Source organism: Callorhinus ursinus, unplaced genomic scaffold (genome assembly GCF_003265705.2).
Source record: "Callorhinus ursinus isolate GAN/ISIS: 27379988/994484 unplaced genomic scaffold, GSC_fseal_2.0 scaffold8, whole genome shotgun sequence".
Taxonomy (NCBI): domain Eukaryota; kingdom Metazoa; phylum Chordata; class Mammalia; order Carnivora; family Otariidae; genus Callorhinus; species Callorhinus ursinus.
In genome coordinates, this window is record NW_027397070.1 from 2,464,418 (window position 1) to 2,484,818 (window position 20,401).

The 20,401-nt window shown below is 54.2% G+C and overlaps 2 protein-coding genes and 1 long non-coding RNA gene across 4 annotated transcripts; 2 read left to right on the top strand and 1 right to left on the bottom strand.

The window, feature by feature from the left end:
* Positions 1–370: 370 nt before the first annotated feature.
* On the top strand, positions 371–5,241 carry IRF9 (interferon regulatory factor 9). The gene is made up of 9 exons (XM_025870269.2): positions 371–501; positions 1,243–1,423; positions 1,729–1,915; positions 2,177–2,307; positions 2,400–2,484; positions 2,587–2,658; positions 3,278–3,619; positions 4,510–4,625; positions 4,790–5,241. The coding sequence occupies exons 2-9, from the start codon at positions 1,244–1,246 to the stop codon at positions 4,916–4,918; spliced, it is 1,242 nt and encodes a 413-aa protein (XP_025726054.2). The 5' UTR covers positions 371–501; position 1,243; the 3' UTR covers positions 4,919–5,241.
* LOC141373232 (uncharacterized) lies at positions 1,369–14,088 on the bottom strand. Of its 2 annotated transcripts, none has more exons than XR_012378946.1 (3): positions 13,956–14,088; positions 6,133–6,271; positions 1,369–1,505 (listed from the first exon to the last, which is right to left on the bottom strand). It is a non-coding gene; the product is annotated as an uncharacterized lncRNA (long non-coding RNA). The 2 variants fall into 2 exon arrangements; XR_012378947.1 differs by lacking the exon at positions 1,369–1,505 and adding an exon at positions 5,320–5,417.
* On the top strand, positions 9,936–20,393 carry REC8 (REC8 meiotic recombination protein). The gene is made up of 19 exons (XM_025870266.2): positions 9,936–14,868; positions 14,946–15,014; positions 15,156–15,298; positions 15,398–15,473; positions 15,587–15,707; positions 16,585–16,669; positions 17,032–17,111; positions 17,353–17,443; positions 17,556–17,628; positions 17,711–17,796; positions 17,973–18,022; positions 18,373–18,519; positions 18,864–18,930; positions 19,037–19,197; positions 19,395–19,443; positions 19,706–19,772; positions 19,844–19,963; positions 20,037–20,143; positions 20,247–20,393. Exons 1-19 carry the CDS (start codon positions 14,813–14,815, stop codon positions 20,336–20,338), a joined length of 1,740 nt encoding a protein of 579 aa, XP_025726051.1. The 5' UTR covers positions 9,936–14,812; the 3' UTR covers positions 20,339–20,393.
* Positions 20,394–20,401: the final 8 nt, after the last annotated feature.

The following is a 20,401-nucleotide window of genomic DNA, read 5'->3' on the forward strand; positions in this document are numbered from 1 at the left end:
CCGCCAGCCACCTGGCCTGGGCTTTCTCCTCCCCTGCCTCCTTTGTTCCTTCATTCGGCTGATATTTGAGGTCACCTACTAGGCACCAGGCAGGCACGAGGGGGAAAACACAGATGCACGGGTGCTATAAGGCCTGCCAGAGGACTCAGGCCAGACTCCAGGACCCTGGCCTCCCTGGGAAGCAGCAGTGTCACAGAGATCAGGGAGTAGCTAAGGGGGTTGGGGGGGAAGGTGTTGGAAATGAGCCTGAGCGGGGAGAAGCCCTCCTGTGTGCGAACGTGGGATTCCAACAGCCAGGTCCTCAGATGCTGCTGCTGCCCTCTGGTGGCGCGCGGTTGCCCTGCAGCTCGGACCACGTGATTTCTGAGAAGAGGCCCGGCCTGGAGGAGAACTGAAACTTAGGGTGGGGACTGTAGGAAGGGGTGGAGAGATCAGGAAGCTGCCTGGACGGCTCCTGAACCGAGGGCAGCTGCATCCTGGGACAGCCAGCGAGCCGCGCAGGTAAGACCCGCCGAGAGAGGACGTCAGCCTGGGTCTAGAGCTGGAAGGCCCGGCCGGATCGGAGGCGGGGGCTTCCGGGGCCCCTCCGCGGAACAGGAATATACAGGTGGCCTGTGAGCCAGGACGGGGTGGTTTGGCCTGAGTGAGAGACTGACCAGGGCCCAGAGTCCCCAGCCCTAGAGGCAAAGGACAGGAGTCCCTGCTGATAGGTTGTTGGAAGTCTCAGCCCCGGCCCCAGCTGCCCCTGTTTGTTTTCTTGCCTTCTGGCCCTGCCCACTTCCGCTGCAGCCCTGCCCCACCTACCCCGGAGGCAAGCAGAGGGGAAGGGTTGGTGGGGTCGAACCTAGATTATGGGGGTGGTGGGTGAGGGACCTATGGGGCATCTCAGAAGCTGATACTACCTCTGCAAATGCTTGGGGTGGAGACCGGGCCTCTCCCCACGAGCCACACCAAGGGAGTTCTCTGCTAGACAGCAGATTCCTGAAAAGTCTTAAAACTAAGACCAAGGTCTAAGGTCTTCTTCCAGATGTCACAGCTTGGGATGTTAAAAGGGATGTATTTCTTTGTCATTGCTAATAAAGGGAGAAGCGACACAATTTGGCCCCAGAATTTTGAGAAATGTCTACAGGCAAAAGATGGATGGGATCAGTGGGGGCCCTTGCCGGGATCCAAACCCAGGGGGCAGATGTTCCCTCCCACGGTGTCAATTTCACTGATGCTACCTGCGACTCTTGTCCCCAGGATGGCATCAGGCAGGGCACGCTGCACCCGAAAGCTGCGGAACTGGGTGGTGGAGCAAGTGGAGAGCGGGCAGTTCCCTGGGGTGTGCTGGGACGATGCAGCCAAGACCATGTTCCGGATCCCCTGGAAGCACGCGGGCAAGCAGGACTTCCGGGAGGACCAGGATGCCGCCTTCTTCAAGGTGAAAGAGCCGGGAAAGCAGCCCCTCCGAGGGAAGGGTGGCATAGACACTGAAGCTCTCACCCTCCAGGGGTTGTGTCGACCTGGGTTTCAGAGAAAGGGGGGATGGGAGGGTAGAACCAGCTGTATTTTGGACACAGCCCGATACAAAGTGAAAGTGCAAAAACTGTAAAGGATTTCGAGGCAGCGGTAGCAGAGCATAAACCCGAGCGCTGGGCCTTCTGTGCTCGCGCTCAGGTGGTGGGCCGCCGAAGCTGGCCGGGGTGTGTGACATGCTGCCTCTGCTTTACTGCCTGTGTTTTGAAGGCCTGGGCGATATTTAAGGGGAAGTTCAAGGAAGGGGACACGGAAGGCCCGGCTATCTGGAAGACTCGTCTGCGCTGTGCCTTCAACAAGAGTCCCGAATTTGAGGAGGTTCCTGAGAATGCCCATAGGGATGGAGCTGAGCCCTACAAGGTGTATCGGCTGCTGCCGCCGTCAGGAACCCTCCCCGGTGGGTGTCCCCTTGCCCAGCCCCTCCTAGACGCGGCACACTGGGGACGGGGGGAGGATGGAGATGAGAGCCTTCTGGGTGGCTGCTGGGCCTCTCCCCAGGTTCCTCATTCAGAGTTCTGCCCTGTCCCTGTCCCTGTCCTTGGGGAGCTGCTGCCCAGGTTCCCCTGCCTGGTCCCGCCCGTCCTTTCACTGCCCCCTGTCCTACCCTCTGTCCCCAGTTGAGGCTCTGACCTTTCTCCCCCTCCACAATATTCCACAGCCCAGCCGGGGACCCAGAAATCACCATCAAAGCGACACCACAGTTCTGTGTCCTCTGAGAAGGAGGAGGAGGAGGGTACCACAAAGAGTGGCAAGCTCAGCCCCTCCTTGGTTAAGAATCCCCTCAGAAATGTGAGAGCTGGGCAGGGACTGGGGGTGGGGGGCCCAAGGGCAGGACAGTCACTAGGGGAGAGATGGGCCAACGATAGTCACTGTGTCTGCAGGAGGAGGTGGGGGCCAATGGGGGAGCAGGCCATTCGAACTTTGGGAGCAGCAGCGGCAGCAGCAGCAGCCCCGAGCCTCAGGAAGGTACCACCTGCCCTGCCTCTGTTCGTTACCCCCATGCCACAGCCTCTGGCCCTTGGATTCCCCATTCCCATTCTGAACTGTACGCCTCTGCTTCCCCTGTAGGTACAGACACAACTGAAGCCCCTTTCCAAGGAGATCAGGTGTCACTGGAGTTTCTGCCCCCTCCAGACTCAGGTGTGTGGCATTTCTGACTCACCCTGCTCCCTGTCCCCCTAGCTTGTCTCCCTGTCGTCATGCACACGTTATCGGATCTGTCAGGGCTTGCAGCAAACTGGGCCCACCTTACCCAGGCAGAGGCACCGGTTTCTCGGCAGTACACCTGGCCAGACTCCAGACTCCCAGACTCCAAACAGCTCAATTCTCAAAAATACCCCCTATGCGCTCTATTCCTTGGAAATCCACTTTGAGACATTAATTCCTGTGGGTCAAGCAGAGACCCGTCTCTGGGACCTTCTTATAAACTGTAAGACCCTGGGCAATAAGCACTGAGGCCTCGGGGGGCATTTGTGTATCAGCTCCTCTCCTGAGTGATGGGAAAGTCTGGCAGGAAGCCCGTTGGCTGGTGAGGGTGGCCAGAGGGCGGATGAGGAGGGAGGTGCCTTCTCTAACCTCAGGAGGTGAAGCCGCTGCCCCCGCCCTCGCTTGGTTTCCCTCTTGGACCTCCTGTTTCTCACCAGCAAAATGAGGATGTGGGATTTGCAAGGAGCCCCTCCTCATTTCCTCAGGCCCTGGCGCTGACCAGGCGGACCCGTCAGGTGAAGTCCAGGTGCAGCTGGTGGTTCTCTGTCCGCAGACTACTCGCTGCTGCTCACCTTCATCTACGGCGGGCGCGTGGTGGGTGAAGCGCAGGTGCAGAGCCTGGACTGCCGCCTCGTGGCCGAGCCCTCAGGCTCCCAGTGCGGCATGGAGCAGGTGGTCTTTCCCAAGCCTGACCCACGAGAGCCCACCCAACGCCTGCTAAGCCAGATCGAGAGGGGCGTCCTGGTAGCCAGCAACTCCCGGGGCCTCTTCGTGCAGCGCCTCTGCCCCATCCCCGTCTCCTGGAACGCGCCCCAGGCACCACCCGGTCCAGGCCCGCATCTGCTGCCCAGCAATGAGTGCGTGGAGCTCTTCAGAACCAACTACTTCTGCAGAGGTGAGGCTGTTCCAGCTGAGCGGACCCCACGCCCCCACCTCTTAGTCACCCCGGGACCTGCTAGGCTCTGCCACCACCCTGTTCCCTCCAGTAGATCCTTCCTTACAGCTCATGTGCTCAGTGCACAGCCTGTGGGGCCCTGTGCTCAGCCCCACAGCTGCCTGGCAGCCGCCCTTCCCCGGCCCAGGCCTCAGAAGATGAGGCTCAGGTGGAGCTCAGCACACGAGTCCCATCTCAGGGACTGCCCCCATGTGGCAGCAGACGGTAATGGGAAGGTGCGCCCCCGGGGCCTCCCCAGCATCTACACTTACACGCACGCCATCCACGTATTTGGGATTGCTGGTGCACATTACCCACACCAGGCAGCTCCCCTGATTGCCCTTCTCCCGTCCACTCCTCCAATTCCGCTTCCTGCCTCCATTCACCTCTAAATCTGACCTTAGGAGTTTGGGGCCAGGAGTATAGGGGACGCAGGGTAGGAACGTGCCGGGGCCATGGGTGCCCTTGGTAGGGAGGGTACGAGCAGGCAACAGGGGGTGGGGGGCACCTCTGTGTTAGCAGCCCAGGCTGCTGCCATGAGGACTCCAGTCTCTTCCAGCAGAGAGCTTTGCAGGTTGTATAAAAATCAGTTACCTTAAAACACTTCTTACTCAGAGAAGGGGCACCCTTTCCTACTGGCACACGGGTGAGAAGCAGCAGAGTTACTGGCATTTCTCCTGACGTGAGGCAACAGCCTCGTGACCCTCAGCTCCTGTTCTGGCTCTGGTCTCCAGTTGGCCCCACAGTCACCCCTCTTTGTCCAGGATGGGCCCCTCTCTGTTCCCACCCTCCCTGTGACCTCTCTCTTCTCTTTTCTTTCTTCCAACCCTTGACCCTTTCTCTTTCATCAGACTTGGCCAGGTACTTCCAGGGCCTGGGTCCCCCACCCAAGTTCCAGGTGACACTGAATTTCTGGGAGGAGAGCCCCGGCCCCAACCATACCCCAAAGAGTCTTATCACAGTGCAGGTGAGTTCAGGGTGGGGGAAGATCAGCCTCCCTGTGTGGGTGGGGTGGGGGTGGGCGTGGGTTCCAGGAGGAGAAGGGGCCTCCGGGGGGAAAGGAACTCCTAGGGGGTGGTGTCTGCCCCAGCTGTGCTCCTGATCATCTCTTCCCCACCTTTTCTGGCACAGATGGAGCAGGCCTTTGCCCGACATTTATTGGAGGAGACTCCAGAGGAGCAGGCAGCCACTCTGTCCCTGCTGCAGAGCCTGGGGGACCCATCTTCCTCCTCTCCTCTCCTTTCCTCCTATCTCCTTTGAAAGAGACTCATTCTCCACACTGTTGACCTGCTTCCCTCGGTGATAATTCTCAGTGGTTGTCTCTGATGGTTACGTCCTTGAACTGCCGATGTACCTGGCTGGCAGAGAACTCAAGGGTGATTTTTATCCACCCACCACCTTTTTTTGTTTGTTTGTTTTTTGAGATATGCCTTCTTTCATCTCTGAGGAACTGACCTGGGAAAGTCCAAATGGTGTGAACTCAGGGGATCTTTCCTCTTCCCCCACCCCTAAAGCCAAGCACTTTATATTTTCTTCTTAGATGTTCACTAGGGATTTAAAAATAAAACTTTATTGAAAGAGGAGTCAGTATCTGCTTTGTTGGGTTGAAAAGGTAGCAGGGGTCACAGGGAAGTGCTAAAGATGTAATTTGAGAGTGAAGTACTTGGGTTTTCTTCCTGCTGACCTCTCTGGGCCCCTTTCCTCTCCTCCACCTGCAGGTTCTGGCTAGGAAGCTGTCTGGGCTCTGTGGGTTCTGGGCCTGGGGAGAGGATCGAGGTTAGCCACCAAGAAGAGCACAACCCACAGCTGCTGTTGCCACCAACTTCACCTGGAAAAATCTGGGCTCCGCTGTTCTTGGCTAGAGGCCTCTGATTCGGGCCTTACAACAGTCTTAGGGTTGGACTCTGGGCTGGGGGTCTAAATGAACAGGAGAACTTGAAGTTGCCCTCAAACTATGGGCTAGAGGCACTGGGGCCTGGGAAGGGAGCGGGGGGGGCCAGAGGGAAGAGCTGCTGAGCCTCCTATGCTGAGGGAGGCCAGGCCCTGGTGCCTCTTCTCCCAGCACATGGGGCACTGCCACCCCAACAGAAGGGGACTCCCAGCCTGATTTCCTCGCTCTACTTAAGCCTCACAAAAGACCATCTGGCATAGACCACCATGTCACCAACACTGTTGGCTGAGATTTGAGGGCTCCAAATCAGATGACACTCCTCTCCCTTACCCCCTGTGTTTATTTTGCCACCAAACTGAAAGTTCTCCCTTCACAGGCCACTTGTCATTTTACTTCTCCACTCACGTCCGGCGGACCAGTTCAGACCTAAGTCACCACTTAGCTGATGCCGCAGCCTCCAGCTTCCCCCTTCCTGCAGGGGACGCCAGCTTGGAGGAGAGGGGCCTCCCAGACCAAGCTCTTCCCCGTCACGTCGCTCTTATAAGCCTCCCCTGGTTCATCTACGTGATCAAAACCAACACACCTAGATCCTCAAGGATCTTCTTACTGTCGCATTCGACAAACTTCAGTGCTGCCTTCGAGCCTTTCTGCCTCCTTGGACCTTCCTTCTCTTCAGTCTTGCCCCATCATCCTCCTGAGCAGCCAAGAGCCCAAACAGGCATCTGCATTATCAGGGAAGAAAGCAGGTACTGAGTGCACGGGCACATGAACTCTGTTGTGCCCTTGATTTGCTAAAATCCCTCCTGGCCCTTGTTCGCACTTGCTTCCTCCTTGACTTCCATCTTCTTTCTTTTCCTTTCTTTTTAATTTTAATTCCAGGATAGTTAACATACAGTATAGTTAACATACAGTATAGTTAACACGCGTACAATTCTTTATCCATTTATTTATCGATGGATACCTATCCATAGTTTGGCTATTGTAGATAATGCTGCTATAAACATAGGGGTGCATGTATCCTTTTGATTTAGTGCTTTCATATTCTTTGGATAAATACCACGTAGTAGAATTACTGAATCATATAGTAGTTCTATTTTTATTTTTATTATTTTTTTAAAGATTTTGTTTGAGAGAGAGAGGGAACACAAGCAGGGGGGAGGGGTAGAGGGAGAAGCAGACTCCCCACTGAGCAGGGAGCCCGATGCGGGACTCGATCCCAGGACCCTGGAATCATGACCTGAGCCGAAGGCAGACACTTGACTGAGCCACCCAGGTGCCCCAGTTTTATTTTTAATTTATTAAGGAACTACCATACTGTTGTCCACAGTGGCTGCACCAGTTTGCATTCCCACCCACAGTGCACAGGGTTCCTTTTTCTCCACATCCTCTCTGGTACCTGTTGTTTCTTGTATTTTTGATTTTAGCCATTCTGAGAGGTGTGAGGTGATAACTCATTGTGGTTTTGATTTGCATTTCCCTGAGGATGAGTGATGTTGAGCATCTCTTCATGTGTCTGTTGGCTGCCGTCTTTATGCTTTCTTCGGAGAAATGTCTGTTCATGTCTTCTGTCAATTTTTTAATTGGACTATTTGTTTTTTTGGTGTTGAGTTGTATAAGTTCTTTATATTTTTTGAATACTAACCCTTTATGAGATTTATCATTTGCAAATATCTTCTCCCATTCAGAAGGTTGCCTTTTAGTTTTGTTGATGGTCTCCTTCACTGTGCAGAAGCTTTTTATTTTGAGGTAGTCCCAATAGCTTATTTTTGCGTTTGTTTCCCTTGCCTCAGGAGACATATCTAGAAAAATGGTACAGCTGATATTAGAGAAATTACCACCTGTGCTCTCTTCTAAGATTTTTGTTTTTTTTTAAAAGATTTTATTTATTGATTTGACAGAGAGAGACACAGCAAGAGAGGGAACACAAGCACAGGGAGTGGTAGAGGGAGAAGCAGGCTTCCCGCTAAGCAGGGAGCCCGATGTGGGGCTCAATTCCAATACCACGGGAACATGACCCAAGCCGAAGGCAGACGCCTAACAACTGAGCCACCCAGGCACCCTGATTTTTATGGTTTTAAGTCTCACTTTTAGGTCCTTAATCTGCATTCAGTTTATTTTTATGTATGGTGTAAGAAAGTGGTCCAGATGCATTCTTTTGCATGTTGCTGTCCAGTTTTCCCACCACCATTTGTTGAAGAGACTGTCTCTTTCCCATTGCACAATTCTTGCAGCCTTTATTGAAGATTCATTGACCATATAGTTGTGCGTTTAATTCTCGGCTCTCTGTTCTGTTCCATTGATCAGTGTTTATTTTGTAAATATTTATTTATTCATTTTAGAGGGAGCGTGAGCACGAGTGGGAGGGGCAGAGGGAGAGGGAGAGAGACTCTCAAGCAGACCCTGCACTGAGCACAGAGCCGGATGCGGGGCTTAATCCCAGGACCCTGAGATCATGACCTGAGCCAAAACCAAGAGTCAGACGCTCAACTGACACACCACCCAGGCACCCCTCTATGTGTCTCTTTTTATGCCAGTACTATACAGTTTTGATTACTACAGCTATGACTTGAAGTCTGGAATTACAATGCCTCCAGCTTTGCTTTTCTTTCTCAGAATTGCTTTGGCTATTCAAGGTTTTTTTGTGGTTGCATACAAATTTTAGGATTGTTTGTTCTAGTTCTTTGAAAAATACTGTTACTATTTTGATAGGGATTGCATTAAATCTGCAGATTGCTTTGGGTAGTATAGAAGTTTTAACAATATTTGTTCATCCAGTTCATGAGCATGGAATGTCTTTCCATTTCTTTGTGTCATATTCAATTTCTTTCATCAGTGTTTTATAGTTTTTAGAGCACAGATCTTTTACCTCTTTGATTAGGTTTATTCTTAGGTATTTTATTATTTTGGGTACAATTGTAAATGGGATTGTTTTCTTAATTTCTCTTTCTGCTGCTTCATTATTAGTGTATAGAAATGCAACGGATTTCTGTACATTAATTTTGTATCCTGTGACCTTATTGAATTCATTGATCAGTTCTAGTAGTTTCTTTTTTTTTTTTTTAAAGATTTTATTTATTTATTTGAGAGAGAGAGAGAGAGAATGAGAGAGAGCACGAGAGGGAAGAGGGTCAGAGGGAGAAGCAGACTCCCCACTGAGCAGGGAGCCCGATGCGGGACTCGATCCCGGGACCCCAGGATCATGACCTGAGCCGAAGGCAGTCGCTTAACCAACTGAGCCACCCAGGCGCCCAGTTCTAGTAGTTTCTTGGTGGAGTTTTTAGGGTTTTCTATATATAGTATCGTGTCATTTGCAAATAGTGAAACTTTTACTTCTTCCTTACCAGTTTGGATGCCTTTTATTCCATTTTCTTGTCTGATTGCTGTGGCTAATACTTCTAGTACTATGTTGAATAAAAGTGGTGAGAGTGGACATCCTTACCTTGTTCCTGACCTTAGGGAAAAAGCTTTCAGTTTTTCCCCATTGAGAATGCTGTTAGCTGTGGGTTTTTCATATATGGCCTTTATAATGTTGAGGTATGTTCCCTCTAAACCTACGTTGTTGCGGGTTTTTATCATGAATGAATGTTGTACTTTGTCAAATTTTTTTTCTGCATTTATTGAAACGATCGTATGTTTTTTATCCTTTCTCTTATTGATATGACATATCGTGATTGATTTGCAAATATTGAACCACCCTTGCAACCCAGGAGTAAATCCCACTTGAACGTGATGAATGATTTTTTTAGTGTATTGTTGGATTCGGTTTGCTAATATTTTGTTGAAGACTTTTGCATCTCTGTTTATCAGAACTACTGGCCTATAGTTTTCTTTTTTTGTGGTGTCTTTGTCTGGTTTTGGTATCAGGGCAGTGCTGGCCTCATACAATGAATTTGGAAGCATTCCTTCCTCTTCTATTTTTTTTTTTTAAGATTTTATTTACTTATTTGACAGAGAGAACAAGCAGGGGGAGTGGGAGAGGGAGAAGCAGGCTCCCCACTATGCAGGGAGCCCAACATGGGGCTCCATCCCAGGACTCTGGGATCATGACCTGATCCAAAGGCAGATGCTTAACCAACTGAGCCACCCAGGCACCCCTTTTTTTTGGAATAGTTTGAAAAGAATAGATATTAACTCTTTTTTTTTTTAAGATTTTATTTATTTATTTGATAGAGAAAGACACAGCGAGGGCGCCTGGGTGGCTCAGTTGGTTGGGCAACTGCCTTCGGCTCAGGTCATGATCCTGAAGTCCGGGATCGAGTCCCGCATCAGGCTCCCTGCTCAGCAGGGAGTCTGCTTCTCTTTCTGACCCTCCTCCTCTCATGTGCTCTCTCTCTCTCTCTCTCAAATAAATAAATAAAATCTTAAAAAAAAAAAAAAGACGAGAGGGGAAACACAAGCAGGGGGTGTGGGAGAGGGAGAAGCAGGCTTCCCACGGAGCAGGGAGCCTGATGCGGGGCTCGATCCCAGGACCCTGGGATCATGACCTGAGCCGAAGGCAGCCGCTTAATGACTGAGCCACCCAGGCACCCCTAACTCCTTTTTAAATGTTTGGTAGAATTCCCCTGTGAAGCCATCCACTCCTGGACTTTTTTTGGGAGTTTTTTGATCACGGATTCAATTCCGTTGCTGCTAATCAGTGTGTTCAGATTTTCTATTTCTCTCTGATTCAGTTATGTTTCCAGGAATTTACCCATTTCTTCTAGGTTGTCCAGTTTGTTGGCATATAATTCTCCATAATATTCTTTGATAATCTTTTGTATTTCTGTGGTGTTATTTCTCCTCTTTCATTTCTGATCTTACTTGATTCCTTTTTTTTCTTATGAGTCTAGCTAAAGATTTATCAATTTTGTTGATCTTTTCAAAGAACCAGCTCCTAGTTTCATTGATCTATCCTTTTTTTATTTTTTATTGTTATTTATTTATTTTTTAAAGATTTTATTTATTTATTTATTTGAGAGAGAGAGAATGAGAGATAGAGAGCACGAGAGGAAAGAGGGTCAGAGGGAGAAGCAGACTCCCTGCTGAGCAGGGAGCCCGATGTGGGACTCGATCCCGGGACTCCAGGATCATGACCTGAGCTGAAGGCAGTCGCTTAACCAACTGAGCCACCCAGGCGCCCATGATCTATCCTTTTTTTTAAAATTTAATTTTATTTTCTATTTCATTTATTTCTGCTCTAATCTTTATTTCCTTTCTCCTTTCCTTCTATTAGTTTTGGGTTTTGTTCTTTTTCTAGCTCTAGCTTTAGGTGTAAGGTTTATTTGAGATTTTTCTTGCTTCTTGAAGTAGGCCTGTATTGCTATCGGTCTCCCTCTTAGAACAGCTTTTGCTGCATCCCAACAATTTTAGACTTTTGTGGGTTTCTTTGTTTTTTTTTTTTTTTAATATTTTATTTATCTGTTTGTGAGAGAAAGAGCAAGCATAAGCAGGGGGAGTGGCAAGCAGAGGGAGAGGGAGGCAGAGGGCGAAGCAGGCTTCCCACTGAGCAAGGAGCCCAATTCGGGACTCGATCTCAGGACCCTGGGATCACGACCTGAGCCGAAGGCAGACGCTTAACCGACTGAGCCACCCAGGCGTCCCTGGACTATTGTGGGTTTTGTGTGTGTGTGTTTTTTTTTAAGATTTTATTTATTTGAGAGAGAGAGTGAGAGAGAGAGAGTCCAAGAGGGGGTAGGGTCAGAGGGAGAAGCAGACTCCCTGCTGAGCAGGGAGCCCGATGTGGGACTCGGATCCTGGGACTCCAGGATCATGACCTGAGCCAAAGGCAGTCGCTTAACCAGCTGAGCCACGCAGGCGCCCTGGACCATTGTGTTTTAATTTTCATGTGTCTGCGTGTATTTTTTGATATCCTTTTTGATTTCTTGGTTGACCCATTCGTCGATTAGTAGCATGTTATTTAATCTCCATATATTTGTGATCTTTCCAGATTTTTTCTTATGGTTGATTTCTCATTTCATAGTGTTGTGGTTAGAAAAGATGCTTCGATGCTTTTGAATTTGTTGAGACTTGTTTTGTGGCCTAATATGTAATCTATTTTGGAGAATGTTCCATGTGCACTTGGAAAGAATGTGTATTCTGCTGTTTCAGGATGGCATATTCTGAATATATCTGTTAAATCCATCTGGTCCAATGTGTCATTCAAAGCCACTGTCTCCTTACTGACTTTCTGTTTAGATGATCTGTCCATTGATATGAGGGTTAAAGTCCCCTACTATTATTGTATTACTATTTATTACTTCCTTCATGTTTGTTATTAACTGCTTTATGTATTTGGGTGCTCCCATGTTGGGTGCATAAATATTTACAATTGTTTTATCTTCTTGTGGATTGTTCCATTTATGATTATATAGTGTCTGCTTCCATTTTCTGTCATATCCCATATCCCATCGATCAGTAGATCCCATCATTATTCCTTCAGAATCTATCCAGAATCTGACCAGTTTTCTCTGCTTCCACCACTAACACTTTGGAACAACCTACTGTCATCTCTCACATCTGTTTCTGCTTCCTTCTACATCTTTTCTACCTCCACTATTGTCCACCTTCTATCTATTCTGAACACAGTAAAGATCCTCTTAACACATAAATCTTACTATGTCATTCCTCTGCTCAAAACCCTCCGTTGGGCTCTTGACTCATGCAGAGTAAAAGCCCAAATCCTTACAGTGACCTCCACAGTCTTTGTGATGTGGCTCTTATCCTCCTCTCTAACCTCACCCCTTACCATTCTTGCTCCAGGCTCCTTGAACCCACCACATTTCTGCCTCAGGACCTTTGTACTTGCTGGTTCTTTTTTGTAAAATATTCTTCCTTCAGGTAGGTGCGTTTTGCCTCCTCTCTTCAGAGAAGACTTCCCTGAGTACCGTACCTAGATAGCAGCCCTCACTACTCTCCATTCTCCTATGCTGCCTCATTGTTCTCCTAGCACTGATCACCGCTTAACATTTTTTTTTTGAAGATTTTATTTATTTATTTGACAGAGAGAGAGACAGCGAGAGAGGGAACACAAGCAGGGGGAGTGGGAGAGGGAGAAGCAGGCTCCCCGCCGAGCAGGGAGCCCGATGCGGGGCTCGATCCCAGGACTCTGGGATCATGACCTGAGCCGAAGGCAGCCGCTTAATGACTGAGCCACCCAGGCGCCCTACATATTTCTATTTGTCTACTTACTTATCGTCTCTCCTTCCCTACTCCATGAGAACAGGGACTTGTTTTGTTCATTGCTCCATCTCCAGTGCCTAGAGGAGTGCATGGCACATAGCAGGCATGTCATAAATACTTGTTGAACAGAGGGATGAATGAACAAATTATTATCTCCTACCCTAGGTTCTAAGTACCTTAATGGTATATGCCCCCACTTTATGATCTTTGTGCCCCAATATGAACTTATAAACAGTGACAACATATGTACAGTGATTGAAACAGTTTGTATTATGTAGAAACTCATTTAGCCAAGCACAGTGGAATAGGTACTAGAAACACTAGAATTCAAGAGAGCAGAGTTCTGGGCGCCTGGGTGGCTCAGATGATTGAGTGTCTGCCTTCCGCTCAGGTCATGATCCCGGGGTTCCTGAGATCGAGTCCCGCATTGGGCTCTCTGCTCAGCGGGGAACCTGCTTCTTCCTCTGCCTCTCTCTCTCTCTCTCTGTCTCTTATGAATAAATAAAATAAAATCTTAAAAAAAAAAAAAAAAAGAGAGAGAGAGCAGAGTTCCCAACCAGGCTGTCATTAGGGAGCTTTGTGGTCTGGGAAAAACTGTCCCATGGGCCTCTCTGTTTTCTCATCCGTAAAAGCCACCCCTGTAAAGCTCACAAGGACTAGGTTTGGAATCTCTGTCAGCCTTGACTGTGGTGGTAAATCTGGCATCATTGCATATTCATTTGAGAAATGTTTAGTGTGCTAGTTTCCAGGAACTAGTTGAAAAAGAAAAAAAAAAGAGATCTTAAGAGCTAGTAGACTGAAGGAATAAAATAAAATAGGGTCAGCTCAGTTGCAGTAAGAGCTGTGTTAAAGGGGCAGAAGCATGCCCTGGGGTCAAGGCTGGGAAGGGCATTCTAGGCCAAATGTGGGGCTGTACCAAGGCAGAAGGCTTGGGGACAAAGAATTGTTTGGGCCAAATGGCTTTTGTATGCGGACAAGTATGCCTTGCATCCCACAAAGCTGAGGTCTCTTTCAGCTGGGAGAACATTCACAACTGGAAAACAGCCCACAGCCTAAGTTGTTCAAGTTGAGGAAATGACTGAGCATGTTTCCTGTGAGATCTGACTTCTTCCTCATCCATCTGCGGTGGCCCCCAGGCCACCTCACACGGTCTCCACCTGCCCAGCTGACGACGGGCCCAAGGCGGGGCACCGAGGCAGACCAATCTTTGGTACTTGGTGGGTTTCAGGGGAAAGGGCAAGGTCTAACCTCAGGTCAGGCGCCGGGAAACGGACAGGGTAGTTGGCCCCGCCATGACCCGACCTTCTCTCGTGGTCGAAATGCCCTTGTTGCCAAGCTTGCTGGGGGCGAGGCTGGGACTGGCTCCTCGCTCATTGGTCGGCAGAGAAGTGCCACCGAGGAACCCTTGTTACCAGAGGCGAGAACGAGAGCCCATTGGTCAGGACACCTCACAATGGCCCCCGCAGCACGCGGGCTTCTTCTGATTGGTTCGCTGCCTGCCTCGGGAGACTCCTGTTGCCGAGACCCAAGGCGGGGTAGTTGGCGCCCCGGAACGGAGCGCTCCCAAGCCCAGCCCTGTTCCCCATTGGCTGTTGTGGGTGCCGCCGCCATCTAATGACGAGGGAGGCGCCCAGCCCCGGAGCGCGCGCCCCCTGCGGCGGGGTCTGGTGCCGCGGGGACCGCAGGTGCCCAAGCCGCGCGCAAGGCCTTGGGAGCCCGGTGCCCCTGCGGAGGACAACCCCTCCGCCCACCCCATCCAGCCTCCCCCCGCCCCCCCGCTCTCTCCCCGCGGGACCTGACCTGGAGCCCAGGCCGGGCCTGCCCTCGGAGAGCTCTGCCCCTCCAACTTGGAACCCGACCCGGAAGGCCCCAGTAAGTTCGAAGCAGCCACGCGGCGTGGGAACCCACTCCGGGCGGCGGAGAGGGGCGACCCAACTGCTGTGTGTGCAGTCCGCGCCTCCGGTTACTTCTCGCCCTAATTGTTTACCCACACCTGAGTGTTTATCCGTTCCTTTACCTGGCGTTCTGGGGCCGCCCCCAGCCCCGGTGCCGCCTCTCCGAGCCCTTTGCCCCGACGGGGACGAGGGTGAAAGCCCGGCGGGACGATGTTCTACTATCCCAACGTGCTTCAGCGCCACACCGGCTGCTTCGCCACCATCTGGTAAGGGCCGGGCAGTGCGCGCCGGGAGGGGCACCCAGGGGCCCCAGCCTGACGCCCCCCACCCCCACCCCCTCCAGGCTGGCAGCGACCCGCGGCAGCCGGTTGGTGAAACGGGAGTACCTGAAGGTGAACGTGGTGAAGACCTGGTAAGGCCGGGAAGGGGTGGAGCGGCCGGACCTGAGCGGGCAGGGGGCGGGGTGGGGGGGGCGGTGCTGGATGGGGTGGGCCAGGCTGTGGAGCTGGGCCTTGGCGCGGTGGTGATCAGGGCACGTTGTCCCCCCGCCCAGTGAGGAGATCCTCGATTATGTGCTGGTCCGAGTTCAGCCCCCGATGCCTGGCCTGCCTCGGCCCCGCTTCTCCCTCTATCTGTCAGCCCAGCTGCAGATCGGCGTGATCCGGGTCTACTCGCAACAATGCCAGTACCTCGTAGGTAAGGCGGGGAAGGCTCAGAGATGGGGCAGAGCCACGTGGGCCGCGGCGAGGGGAGGCATGCTCAGGACCTTGCCCTCCCTGCCCGCCCTGCCCGCAGAGGACATCCAGCACATCCTGGAGCGCCTGCACCGCGCCCAGCTGCAGATCCGCATTGATATGGTGGAGACTGACCTGTGAGTGCCCACCCTGGGCCTGGGCCTGGGCCACTCAGCCTTCGCTGGGCATCCTCCCTGCTTGGCGTCAGCCCTCTGCCTCGGTACTTGACAGCCCACATTCTCTGTCTCAGACCCAGCCTGCTGCTCCCTAACCGCCTGGCCATGATGGAGACCCTGGAAGATGCTCCAGACCCCTTTTTTGGGATGATGTCTGTGGATCCCGCACTTCCCAGCCCCTTCAGTATTCCTCAGGTAGGGCTCATTCCCCACAGAAGCCTCTGGCTGACGAGCTGAGAGCACAGGAGGGGAATGCTGTGTCTGTGCGGGTCTGACACTGGAGCTAGGGAAGGGGGCCAGTCACGGCTCTCCCCTGCAGGAGTCTGTGCTGGGGAACTGTCATGGTTGACCCCTCCGGACAGAGCCATTCCACTTGTCTGTTCAAGGCCAACCTCGAGGCAGCTCTTGTCCCAACTTCTCTCCACACAGTTCCCACTGCCATGGCTCTAAGCCAGGCCCTTGTCATCCCTTAGCCTTAGGTTTCTCTGCGCACGTCCTCCTCTATCCACGTCCTGACACGTCCCCAGCTTTAGACGGTGCTGCTGCTTCTTTCAGAGACCCCCCCGGTCCCCCACTGCACACAGCCCTCCATGCCCCGTAATGGCCACCCTCGTTCTGTACTAGTTAAGTCCTACATACCCTTAGCAGACCTGGCTCAAATGTTACTCCTTTCTGAGAGGCTCTCTCCTGGGCCAGAAGCAAATGTTGCTCTGGAACTGAGCACGTTGCTAGGGCCTTGTTTCACACTTTATGTTGCCTCTTGCTGGGGTCCTGTTCACACTGGTCTTCCTGTTAGACCATAGGCTCCCTAAGATCAAGAATCTTTTCTGGCCCCCACAACACTTGACATAAGGGTGCAGTGCTTCCTGCACAGAAAAATGGACAAGGTCTAGATAATGGGGGCAGGGACGGCTGGAAGGGAGAGCAGATGGCGAGTGAGTTCACCGCATGCTGGTGTCACAAGGCCGCGGTGTGAAGGAGTATTTTCGTCTGTTGTCTGAATAAGGTGGTGGAAGTGGGAAAACAGGGGCTGAGGATGAACCCTTCCTTTTGTCCCCAATCCTCCCCAAAGGTTCGACAGCTCCTAGAGGCTGTAAGCCCGGAGAGAGAGCTTGAGGAGGCGCCTCCTGAAGTCCCCATGGAGCCTAAGAAGCCTGGTGAGCAGAGAGCCTCTTCCCCGGAAGAGGCCTAGGAAGGCCCAAGAACTTGAAGGAATGACCATCTTTGAGCTTCTCTTAAGAGCCAGGCCCTTTGTGAGGGGGCACTTTATTTGTGTCACCTCCTCTCTGCCTCACAGGAGTCCTGTGAGATCAGAATTCTTATCCCCATTCTCCAGAGGAGGAAAGTGAGGCCCGTCGTGGTTAAGCAACCTGGCCAGGGTCAGCTTGCCTGTGGCCGGCCGGGGCCTGACCAGAATGCAGGTTGACTTGATTCCAGAGTCCGTGCTTTCGCCTCACCGCGTGGGTGTGGGAAGCTGGGAAGCAGCAGAGGGGCTGGTGTGACTCTCCTGCCCCTCCAGACAGGGTCCCGGTCACTGTGCTGTCTCCAGAGGCCATCACCCTCCAGGAGGCGGAGCCCATCCGCATGCTGCCCATCGAGGTGAGCTGTCCGCTCGCAGGAGAGCCTGAGGCCCGAGTCCTGCCCCGGGCCGCCCAGCCCGCCTCGCGCTCCCGCGCCCAGAGTCCTGCCTTCTTGTCTCGTTGCAGCACTCCCTGCGCCTGGCGCCTGCACGCCCCGCGGGCCTCCTGCCGCCTGCCTCTCCGACCCGGCCTCCCAGAGCCCCTTGCCTTTTTCAGAACTGGAATTGCGTCCCCTCTCCTTACTCCTCCTCTCTTGCCAGGGTGAACGGGACCTCCCAGAGGTCAGCCGCCGAGACCTGGACCTGCTGATTGCTGAGGAAGACGAAGCTATCCTGTTAGAGGAACGGCGAGGCAAGCCTCAGCCGGTGCCGGGTGGTCAGCGCCCTGGCACGGGCAGGCTGCGCCTGGGCAGTGCCCCCGTCTCCTTTCTCCTGCACTCTGAGCTCCGATCTTCTCTCTGCAGAGGCCAAGGAGGAGCCCCGGGCTCTGGAGAGGGAGAGAGCTGTACCCCCGCTCTCACCACCAGCTCTTGCACCGTAAGGGCAGGACCCCCTGGGCCGGGTAGGCAGCCAGTGCTGCGAGGGGTGGCCTCATTTCTCTTGCCCGTTTTCCCCTCAGGGTGGAAGAGGCCGCAGAGCCACTTCCGGTCCCGGCCCCCGAGGAGGTGAAGCCAGTAGGCTGGGAGCCCGAGGCCCTGCTTGCTGGTGAGTGCCCATCGTGCCTGGGGCCTTCCTGGGGCCACACAGGTGCACAGCTACTGCAGTCAAGGGCCCCATATTCCAACTTGCAGCAGGGAGGCCTTCTAGCTTCTTGCGTGGGTGGCTGCCAGGGCGAAGGGGGGCGGGCTGTGGCAGAGCCGGGACCTAGAGTGTTGTTGCAGAGGTGACCCCCCCGCCGGAGCTGCGCCTGCCGGCCCCGCTCAGCCCAGAGGTGAGTCATGGCCCTGCCAAGCTTTCTCCTCCCCTTTGCCCTCCTCTCCCAGAGCTGCTCATCCGTCTTCAGCTTCCCCCAGCCATGGGCCACTGCTAGCCTTCCCCAGGCCTTGGCACAAATTGGTAGAAGGTGCCCCCTGCCCACCCTCCATTTTATCCAGCCTGCGCTCCCCGGATGGGCCCTCCCCCACCCCACCACGTGAGGTCAGAGCTGCCCCTGGAGGCCCTGCCCAAGCTCTTTCCCGGGGTGCCTCTGGAGTGGGGATGCAGGGCCTGCTTTGCAGCCTACCAAGGTGACAGGAAAAGGAGTAATGGGTAGTCTCGCCCCCGCCTCCCCTCCCCAATCAGAGGCTGCGGCCCCCGGTGCCCCCCTTTCCCCGGAGTCCACCTGCTCGCCGCCGCCGCCGCCAGTTAGTGTTCTGGGACAAGGAGACTCAGATCTCCCGGGAGAAGTTCCAGGAACAACTGCAAACCAGAGCCCACTGCTGGGAGTGTGTGAGTGCAGCCCCAGGCTCTGCGGGCCACGGAGGGAGGCAGGGAGGGCCCGAGGCCGCGCATGCTGGGCCTTCTAAACTCTGGGGAGGCACCGGGAACGATCCCCAGAGTGCACGTGCTCCAGGTTTGCACAGAGACAACTCTCCACGTTCCTTTAGTGTCCCCACATAGCACATGGCTGGGCACCACGTAGCAGTGGGCGGTGCCAGGCAGGTGCAGGAACCTGAGAGTTGGACGGTCAGAGGCCTTGGAACAAAGTGTTGCAAAGAAGTGGAGGAGAAAGGGCAGGGAGGAGTGCCTCCCTCTTAACTGGGCTTCTGCCTCCCCCACCCCCGCCCCTGCAGCCAAAGGTGCAGCCTCCCGAAAGGACCACCAGGAGCCCCATGGAGCTATTCGGAATACCAACTCACTGTAAGGAGTGGTGGGAGTTGGCGTGTGGGGTCTTCTGAACCCATAGTCCTCCGTCTTGGTGTTCCTCACACGTCAACCCCCACCCCTGCCGCCCCTCCCTCCCCAGCTGGCTGGCTCCCCCCAGAACTGCTGGCCCTGTGGACCCGCTGTGCCCAGCCACCCCCAGGAGCACTCAGGCGAAGGCCACCCCCGGAGCCTGAGGAGGAGGCTGAGAGGGAGGTGGCAGCTGAGGAGGAAAGGAGAATGGAAACTCTCAGCGATATCGAGGTAACTGCACCCCCTTCCTCCTCCCTCGGGAGCTGGCCTGCTTTGCCTGAGCTCCGGCAGGCTGCCTGCTGCCCACCTGAGCCTGTGGGGCCACGTCCCGTCCCCGAGCGCAGGCCAGGGCAGGCTGGGACCGCGTCACCCTGCCCCAGGTGCTTCTGTGATGCTCGGGGCCTTAGTTCTCACTCTCCCTTCCCCAGGTCCCAAGAGAGGCCCAGGAGCCCAGCGGGCCCCTCATGCTGTCTGCAGGTAGGCCCCTGGAGAAGGGAGAGGGCCCCCACCGTGGCCACTCTCCCAGGGCCCGGCTACCCTAACTGCTGCTGGTTTTTACTAGAGGGGGAAGCAGTTCACATAAGGAAGCTGGATCTCTTCGGTTCTCCTCCCTGGGTCCCAGTGGTGGCATGCAGTTTGACCGGGGCGGGGGGCCGCGGGGGGGGGGGGGGGGAACCTCAAGGTCCCGACCGCTCCTATCTAAGCAGGTGCACTCGGGCCCTTCCCCTCCCCCCAACAGAGCTCTCTCTCGAGGCGGCCGAGGAAGAGAAGTCCCGCGTCAGCCTCGTCCCCCCGGAAGAACGGTGGTAAGCCGCCAGCCCGGGTGCACTAGGGCAGCCGCCCCCTTCCGCTCGCCCTGACTCCTGCATCCTCCCAGGGCCTGGGCCGAGGCCGAGCAGCTGGAGCCCCCTGCGCTGCCCGCGGTGCCCGAGGTCCCGGAGCTGCCCCTGGAGCTGCCCCCGGAGCCCGAGCTGCTGTCGCCGGAGGCTGTGTGCAGGTGCCAGGCGAGGGCCGCGGCAGCGGGGTGGGCGCAGGCTGGGGCTCCGGCTGACCGCGCCCGACCCCCACAGGGCAGTGGCCCAGGAGCTGCAGGCCAACAGGGAGCCCGACTTTGGCAGCCTGGTGTCCCCCGTCAGCCCCCGCCGGATGGCCGCCCGGGTCTTCTACCTGCTCCTGGGTGAGTGTGGGCACGTGTGCGCACGGGTGGGGGGCAAGGACCCAGGCCAGAGGCCACCGCAGGGCCTCCCCACCGACTGGCCCTGTCCTCGTCCCTTGACCAGTGCTTGCAGCGGAACAGATCCTCCGCCTGGAACAAGAGAAGCCATACGGGCGCCTCCTGATCCTGCTGGGGCCCCGATTCCACTGCGGTTAGCCCTGACAGAACTGCCAGGGAGCTGGCCTCATTAAACACGTCTTGCTTGCCTCGATTCCGAAC